Source organism: Rhopalosiphum padi, chromosome 3, assembly GCF_020882245.1.
Source record: "Rhopalosiphum padi isolate XX-2018 chromosome 3, ASM2088224v1, whole genome shotgun sequence".
Taxonomy (NCBI): Eukaryota; Metazoa; Arthropoda; class Insecta; order Hemiptera; family Aphididae; genus Rhopalosiphum; species Rhopalosiphum padi.
In genome coordinates this window covers 39,958,197-39,967,187 of record NC_083599.1, presented here as the reverse complement: position 1 = coordinate 39,967,187, position 8,991 = coordinate 39,958,197, and the positions used below count along the sequence as shown (strand labels likewise).

The 8,991-nt window shown below is 28.6% G+C and overlaps 1 protein-coding gene and 1 long non-coding RNA gene across 4 annotated transcripts; one reads left to right on the top strand and one right to left on the bottom strand.

Moving 5' to 3' along the window:
- Positions 1-3,873: 3,873 nt before the first annotated feature.
- On the top strand, positions 3,874-5,381 carry LOC132925440 (uncharacterized). The gene is made up of 3 exons (XR_009661384.1): positions 3,874-4,200; positions 4,292-4,483; positions 5,015-5,381. It is a non-coding gene; the product is annotated as an uncharacterized LOC132925440 (long non-coding RNA).
- Positions 5,382-5,757: 376 nt separating this feature from the next.
- Positions 5,758-7,957, bottom strand: LOC132924546 (uncharacterized). Of its 3 annotated transcripts, none has more exons than XM_060988921.1 (5): positions 7,294-7,957; positions 7,015-7,164; positions 6,824-6,950; positions 6,617-6,760; positions 5,758-6,550 (listed from the first exon to the last, which is right to left on the bottom strand). In XM_060988921.1, exons 2-5 carry the CDS (start codon positions 7,077-7,079, stop codon positions 6,500-6,502), a joined length of 387 nt encoding a protein of 128 aa, XP_060844904.1. In that variant the 5' UTR covers positions 7,080-7,164; positions 7,294-7,957; the 3' UTR covers positions 5,758-6,499. The 3 variants fall into 3 exon arrangements, with proteins under 3 accessions (XP_060844904.1, XP_060844901.1, XP_060844903.1); XM_060988918.1 differs by having other exon boundaries at positions 5,759-6,550; positions 7,015-7,271; positions 7,342-7,956; XM_060988920.1 differs by having other exon boundaries at positions 5,759-6,550; positions 7,015-7,261; positions 7,342-7,956.
- Positions 7,958-8,991: the final 1,034 nt, after the last annotated feature.

Here is an 8,991-nt window from a genome sequence, read left to right as displayed (position 1 = left end):
AGTTCAGTTAGGATTTTCACTATGGATTGATTAGATATCTGTGGGAGGCTCCATCAACACTACCCTACCACTTTATAGATAAACTAGTAAATATAAATATTTTATAACAAAATATTTTCTTTCAGTTTCCTATTTTTGTATTAATTGTTTTCTCTTAGTCACTTAAAATATAAAATATAATTTTATAATAACATATTATATAATATATGTATACTATAAACAAAATAATAAAATAACTAAACAACATTCATTTTTTTTGAAAAAAAAACTTAATAGCGAGACAAATTTTCTTTTAACATTCATGTTATTTGTAAATGGTAGCTGAATACCAAACAATAGCTATAACTTGATAATTTAAACTGTATAGTCATAAGTTGTAATTTGTAATAGTGTTAAGTCAACATTCAAGTGCCTTGATAAAAGTTAAGTTCATTCAAAGTTACTATAATTTATTATCAATAAAAATGTAATATCTAATCAAATATTTGAATAATGATTTCTCTTATGATATGAATATGGCGTGGTGTTACTGTGATAGCACTATAGTAGTCTAAAAAAAAATTGTTAATACTTAATAGCCAATAGTTCTATATTGTCTGTGGTGTAAACTCCGCGGGTCGTAGGCATAGACTACCATTAGTTCAGTAATGCTCATTATCTTAACAAGTCCATAGTTCAGCTAGTTTTTTATTCTAAAGACCATAGACAATAGACATATTATTTAACATAAAAAAAAATTTGGGAGGAGGAAAAAATTTCGGGGAGGGATAATACCCTAAAACCCTAGTCCCTACCCCTGCGTACGTCACTGTCTATACACGATTATAATACCAATCCATAAAATAGGGGAGGTAAATACGTAAACAATAATAATATTTAAAATAAAAGGATAAATACAATAATTATCAGCGGCATATTACCTATACAAATATACAATGTAATTTGTCAAAAAGATAAAATAGTATAAAATGACCAAAAAAATTGATGTTATAAAATAAATTATACAATATACATACTTCAACTAGTTATTCTACATAGATAGGTACTAACTAGTAACTAGATATTTTATAAACTAACAATAACGGTTTAGTTAATGTCTTTAAAACTATTTTTGAATCAAAATAAATAAAATTTATTAAATATATATCAAAATATACTTATTTTAGATTCTGAATGGAGTGATTAATGTATTGATTTTACAATGATGTGGGTGTTTTTTTTTGTGTCTATCACGTTTTGGAGTAGAAATAATGCTTTGATTTTTGACTTCAGCCCCTTTTTGAAAATTTGGTATTGAGGAGAGGGGGGAGGGGTGGGTCAAAAAAATTTCCAGTAGTTTTCAAGCGTCGGGAAAAACCCTGAAAAAATAACGGAAAAACGGGAATTTTTATGCATAACCACTTTTCAACAAAATCGGTTTTTTGATTTTGCTGAACTCAAAAACGAATCATTGTAAATACTTGAAATTTTTACCAAATGTTTATATTATGGTTATCTATTTACGATTAAATTTTCAAAATATTTTGAACTTTTTTAAGCTACTTATAGACAATTGAAATTTTCGACTTTTCTAAGTTTTTTTTCTTAAAATGCCGATAAAAAAAATTTTGCTATCCAAAAAATCTTTAAAATTTAATACAAAGTTTATTATAAGTTGTACCTATCGTAGTAAAAAAAAATAATAAAAAATCGTTAGTCACAATTTTTGTTTATCAGCATTTAAAGTTCAAATGTTTACGAAATATATCAAAATCGCGAAAATTTGCAAGGAATTTTGAAGTTGAAAATTCATAAAATTTTTGTGATTTATACTTAAGGTTCAAAAATCCAATACAAGGTTATCCATAAGTTTTCCTACAAGTAACTGTAAAAAAAAATTCCAGCGTCAATATAGAAAAAACATTTTATGAGCGTATGAAATTTAATTTTTTACGAAATCGCGTAAAATAACGATATATTACAATTTAAATATAGGTAATAATATAATATATCCAACTAATTATCATTGACTGTCAAATCATCTCCGTTCAGAATCGTTTTTCGTATACAATGATACCCGTCATTGCATTCAAATTTAACACATCCATTATAGTGACCAATGACCTACTCTCCATCTCTACTATACAGCAGAGCGATACCCACTTGCCAACTTTTTTTTCTTTTTTAATTTAGATAATATTGTAATAAAAAAATTAAAAAGACATTATTAATGTTGAAATGCTTATAAATCTTGATTTTTTTTCTAATTTACTAACTAACCCGGCAGATGTTGTCCTGTCTTAACAATGTACTTATATTAAGTATATTGAATTTGAATCGGTATAATTAAAAAACAAATATTATTCCAAAAATTGTTATATGTATAGATGGTAAATTGTATTTTCGGAAGTTTTATAAAGGGCCCGTACAAACATTTAGTACAGGGGCTCGAGATTGTATTTGGGGGCCCTGGGTAGATACAATAAAAGAATAAATATACTTAAACGCGTCTAAAATTACACTCTGATAAATTACTTTCTTTGTACCAAGCTATTATTATTAATACAATTTTTATTATTTGTTTATACAATAATTATTATTATTTATATATTTACCTCCTCTATTTTACAGATTAGTATTAAAACCGTGCATATAATAAATTAATAATATGTGAGGATAACTGCCAACTGGTACATTTAAAAAATACCAAAAACAGTCGTTGAGAGCAACTGGTCAACACTCGTTATTAATTGTTACACTTTTAATGTTTTAAATCACGTTTTTTTAAGCTAAAATGCCATAGTAATACAATTTATAAATGACTTATTTTTTATTTCTCATTTGCAATTTGTTAAGATGTTTTAAGACATTAATTAAGTAGATCAATCATGCCGTTTTTAATAATTTACAACTAAATACTAATTAAAATTATTCAAGATGTTCAATAGTTTACCGTTCGGTCGTTGGCCAATAGCTTTTATGAATAGAGTCTTATCATTAATAATAATTGGAAGATATCTCGGATTAACTAATATTGTTGTATACATATTATTATACGAGTAGCTACCAAATTAGCTACTATGTCATATAATAAGTATATTTATTTATTCGATTAATCCGTAGTATCTGTCGACTGTCACCCAAGTGTTACAAAACCCACATTCCATATTCGACATATTTCGTTCCATACGACTTATGGCTCTTACTTAAAAGTGTGTTAAAGCTAAAAAACAAAATCGATGAAGGTATTAAAGGCATTACAAGAAAATGATTTAGAACATTGTTTCAACAAATGGAACATACGAACGAAGCGATGTGCCAAACTCGGAGTAGAGTATAATATAGGTAGAATGAAAAAAAAATGTTAAATTATTAAAAAATTTTTAGAGAGAATGTCTCGTTAGGTAGGTTTTAATATAGTCACGCTTCGTACGACACATATTCTGTGGCGTTTTCGGTCATTGTTTTATAATGGATTACTAGACACGACTGATATGATATTATGTGGTGGGATACGTCGGCAAGCTTGCGGTTTAGTGGACTAATGACAAAGTAAAAGCGTGATCGCTGTTATAGATTATCCCGAGTTCTTAGATCAGGAGTCCGCTCTCCGACGTGCTATTTATGCGCCATGAATAAACAGATAAGATGGGGTTTAAGCGAAGGGGGCTGTAACTTTTAAAAGAGAAAACAATAATAATAATAATACGATCAAGTACCTAATGCTGGAACTGTGTAGGCATATGTGCTAGTGCGTTGTCACTCTACTGTCTACAGCTACCTACTACTGCAGCAGGACAGGGCGGTGGTTCACGCGATCAATATTTTGGCTGTCAACAAACAGCAAACGGCGTAATCTGTAATAGCGCACTGCGTTCCGTGTCCACGAACTAAAATAATATATATTATTATCTACCTATACAGTATACATATGATATAGTTCATAACACTGTCTCATCGATTTTATCAAAAACTTTGCGTAGGCGCACCGATAAACGTTGCTTATCATTATTGCCCCGCGAATTCGAAGACCGTAAGCGTTGACGGCGCATATACTATTCACACGATACGCGAAGGCCGAAGACGATTTTACTATAATATATTAGGAATATCCCACAAACTTTCGTGCACGTCCCTTCGGGTTTGTAAGTCTTTTCCTGCCGCACAAATCGCTGGTATTCGATGGACGGGACGTACAGATCATCGGACGGCGACCGATCGGTAATTAATTCATAATAATAACAACGATTGATAATAAACGTCGTGTTTTGAGTGTTGTTAATAATATATTTAATGGCTGACAACTATTTAGAAGAAACATGGATGGGCTCTGGACGGACCAGACTCGGTGTTCATCAAGTTAGTGTCGAGCGACAATCGAGAGTTCATTGTGAAAAGAGAGTATGCTCTCATGTCCAATACAATCCAAGGTCTGATAAATGGTTACGAACACTGAACACTTCATCGAAAACCAGACAAATAAAATACATTTTAAAGTTATACCGTAAGTGTTAATGTACATTGGTTGTTAATAGGATTTTCATTTATAATGTATGCATATTTGACATGCGTGTATCATTGTTATGTATTTTATTTATAAAAAATATTGAATGAACTATTGTGACCAGCAAATATTTCCTTGGTAAAAAAATATATCCCAATCACAAATATTAATTATCATTATTTACATATTATTACAGCTATTTTAATTTTACTAAATAAAATAGTATTACTATATCTCAAGTCAATATAATTATTTGATTATGATAAATATTATTCAATCAGTAAAAAATATTTTATTGTTTTTTCAAAGATTAATTAGGAAAAAGTTATAGTCAATATATAATATAATATATATCAATATATATATAATATTTAATATCAATATTAATCTATAAAATTATAGTAATATGTACATAAACTAATATAGAAGCAAGATGTAATAATTTGTAGATAATTATGTATATATTTGTATATTAAACAATTAATCGTATAGATTTGATTTTAATATTGTTTCTTTCTTATAATATTGCAGTGGAAACATATTGGAAACAGTATGCAAGTATTTCATGTTTAAAGCTCATTATATTAACTTTCCTTCAAAAAAAGTGCCAAGGTTTCATGTAAACAAGGTTGATTCTCTACAACTTTTGGTGGCCTCTAACTTTTTAGACTGTTAATTTAAGCTAATAAAAAAATTAAATATTTGTATTTTCACAAAATGTCAAAAAATATTTGTTTTTGTATTGATATAAATTTTTTGATTTTTTCCTTTCAGTTTATCTTATCATTGCAATACAAAAATTATAATTTTTTATTGAACTTTCTTCTTGGAACAGAATATGTGTGATTTAATGTTCAAAAAATATGTATGAAAAAATATATGCTTTTAACAATTTAAAGTGTATTTATGTTTTTAAGTTCAAACTTATTGAGTTTGCTATAGAATTTCCACTGGCAGAAGTGAATAGTTATTTACAACTATTATATAACAAATACATTTTATCATAATTAATTTTGTATTTATTAAAACTTATCAAACTGACTTATAGAAAAAAAAATTAAGCGATTGTATTTAGTTACTATTGTAAGTGTACCATCACAGGTTAGTTATAATCCTAAATAAACTGCTTGTGTGCGAATCTTATAAATATAATAACTTATTATACTTTTGTATGCTGTAGAGTAATAATATAGATTACCTATAATAATTACTCGTTGCAATGTTTATTGATTAGTATTTTTAACATAGGAATTTAGTATATCAACTATTACAGTAAGTTACAAGATTTTTATGTTTATAGACAAGAATTGTATTAAATATATTCATCAATAAATATTTTAAGTAAATACAAATTAATTCTACGATGAAACCATTAATCGTCATTTATCATTAATGAACAGACTTTACCTTTACTACATTTAAGTCAGAATTCAATCAACAGTGTTCTGTTTCACAAACATTTTTAATTAATTCATATAACTTAATATTAATCATTACATGAGTTAAGAATAGTTGTCAACTTGAATAAAAAATGAACATTTAAAATATGTGAATTATATAAGCTGAGTAATTATTAAAATATAACATTATTAAAGTTTAATAAAAAAAATTAGTGTATGTACAGTCAACTTTCAATAACTAAAATCTCATAAGGGAATAAAAAATAATTTGACTTCTGTGTTTTTTGTTAATTTTGAGATATAATCTATGAACACTTCAAGAGGTGAGAATAAAATTCAAATAATTGAGGTTTATGTTATTGTAACTTAACTGTAGTAGAAAATAAATAGGTACTTACCTTAGTATAAATATTATAAACGTTAATAAGTCTTTTTGTTACATACAATTCACATAATGCTTTAACAATAATTTGTAGAATAATAATTATATTTGATTTTATTCTAATTTAAAAAAAAAAATTAATACAATAATACAAATTTAAAAAAAATCATCTTAAATAATTATTAAATATTATAATGCTTAATTAACCAGTGTATTAGATGGTAACAAAGTGGTTTATTCTGATTTTTGATTATTTTTAGATGTTAGAGTGAATACGAGTGAAAGCTTAATTAAAAAAAAAAAAGTTAATTAATATTTGTATTGGTTAATGCATAGTTAATTTATACTTACATGATTTAAGCAAAATTGTATGTACTTATGGACACGTTCATCCTTGATGGGGAACAGGATAAACATATACGCAAACATATTGTTTATGCGATCGAACAGCACCAAGAGTAAAAATGTGGCATGTTTATTGTGTTTTTCCTCTTTCTTTAATTTTTAATAAAATAAATTAAACACCTCATAAGGAAATATAACAACAGCTGTCCTTACCTCAATTATTTTATTGCACTTATGAAATATATCAATTTCAACTTTGATTTGGTCATATAGCTGATCATCGGTCGCTACGCCAATCAACAATGAAAGGTCCAAGTTTTCACGGTTGTCATTTAATTTCCTTTATTGTATCAAAACTCGATTATTAAAGTTTACAAAAGGGTACACGAGTAAATCGAACTCACCTGGATTCTTCTAGTGTCATAATGCCCTTGGTGATGTAAAAAATAGCTTCGGCGTCTACGCTCATTGTGGTGGCAGTAATGGAATGCTTATAAAATGTCTAGACCGATATGATATTGCAATGTTCGATCGATTAACTTCAAATCACGTTTCTGTGGATGATTCGAACACAAATCGTCTGATTATTATTATTGCAAGATGCAGATACAAGGACGTGCTTTTCACAATTTTCGAGTCGACGAAACAAATCTACAAAACACTATTTACTTATTAGTTATTACCTTGTGATATCGGTGTGGCCGTAGCGGACAGCGATACAAGTCAGTTACCTGTTGATGTCGAGTTACGGTGACGGCGGCGCAGCGTACAGTGTTGCACAAAATGGAATGCAAACAACGGGCAACGGCACAAAGAAAAATCAACTGGCCGTCAGTCACGCCCACTAGTGACCGGACAACAGCTAATATATAAAAATACTAGATAGTCGACTTTGAAATGATTTTGAAGCCGAAATTGTCTTATCGAAGAGATTTTAGACGTTTTGGTGGTCGCGGCTAATTAGTTAGTGCCGGCAGGCGACGACACTAGTTCCACTATCGTCATCAGAAGGTTTGAAATAAATAAGTAAACCGTTTTTGGTGTAATATTAAATGCGCTTTATTGCAATTCGGATCAAATTCGAACACGATACGACGGGTGACGCAAAAGAGAAAGACTCAAAGTTGGCGACGACTCGAGTGGGTACACGGTGGCGTAGGCCGATAAAGGCGAGTTATTAATATTATATACATTTAAGAAGGACACTAGTAGGGATAGGGAAGTACAATTCAAAAATACGCACGAAAGACGGTTGATAATGACTCGACAATATAGAACATAAACGTATTGGTACGATAATTACGATGAGTACAAAATATGGTTAAGAACTAGATTGCGGTAACCAGAAAATATAACACACAATGCATGATAAGAATTACAATAATTTACAATGATAAATAATTCATGAGATAGTGTGGGACAGCGACAGCGTAATATTTTGTTGCGGATAGGTATTAGCGACGAGTCTCGAATTAGATGTTCGATATGCACATGCGTGATGCAACTCCTCGCATAATTATCCATAGGTTAGGTGGATAAATATGCAAGAAGTTACGTTGCACATGCGCATATTTAAGAGGATGCCAGTGTAGTATTTGTTATCTTTCTCTAACCCACGCGCAACATAGCAAATTTTACGTTCACAAAAATGATTATAACTTATAACTTATAACCATATCAATTTCTCAAATTAGAGTGAAATGACTTATTATAAAATTTAAAGTAAATAACATTATTTAGGGAATCTCATAGGCGTTTTATTATATTTTTATTTTAAAGCGAGTTATGAGTTTTTTAAGATGTATAAACAATTTATAATTTTTAAATACTCATATTTCGCTTTAAAATTAAAATATAATAAAACTCTTATGAGATGCCCTAGATAATGTTCTTAACTTTAAATTCTATAATAAGTCATTTCACTCTAATTTGAGAAATTAATATGGTTATTGTCATTTTTGTGAACGTAATATTTACTATGTTGCGCGTGGGTTAGAGAGAGATGACAAATACTACGCTCCTCTTAACACCTAATTCGGAGACTTGTCGTTAATATTGACAACATTTTTTTGTATGAATATAATACGCTGTTGCTCCATCGCTTTATCCATAGTTTATGATCTAAGAAGTCACCACAAGCTGAATGTCTACATTTTCATAACACTGAATACTGATACGGGTATCATTGTTAATTGTTATTAATTTATTATATTATGAATTATTATTAGTTCCGAGTGATCTGACTTATTTAAGAGTTTATGATTTTTATAACTTACTAAGTCTGCAATTTATATTATTAAATTTCGACCAATTCAACAGGTATGTTAATTAATATTTAAGTATAGATAAAAAAAATACAAATATTCAAACAATCAATCAAA

Coding starts and splice junctions, on each gene's coding strand:
- LOC132924546 (XM_060988921.1), bottom strand. CDS start 7,079: ATGAGCGTAGACGCCGAAGCTATTTTTTACATCACCAAGGGCATTATG. Junction 6,951..7,014: donor ATGACACTAGAAGAATCCAG/GTGAGTTCGATT, acceptor GATACAATAAAG/GAAATTAAATGACAACCGTG. Junction 6,551..6,616: donor TACAATTTTGCTTAAATCAT/GTAAGTATAAAT, acceptor TTTTTAATTAAG/CTTTCACTCGTATTCACTCT.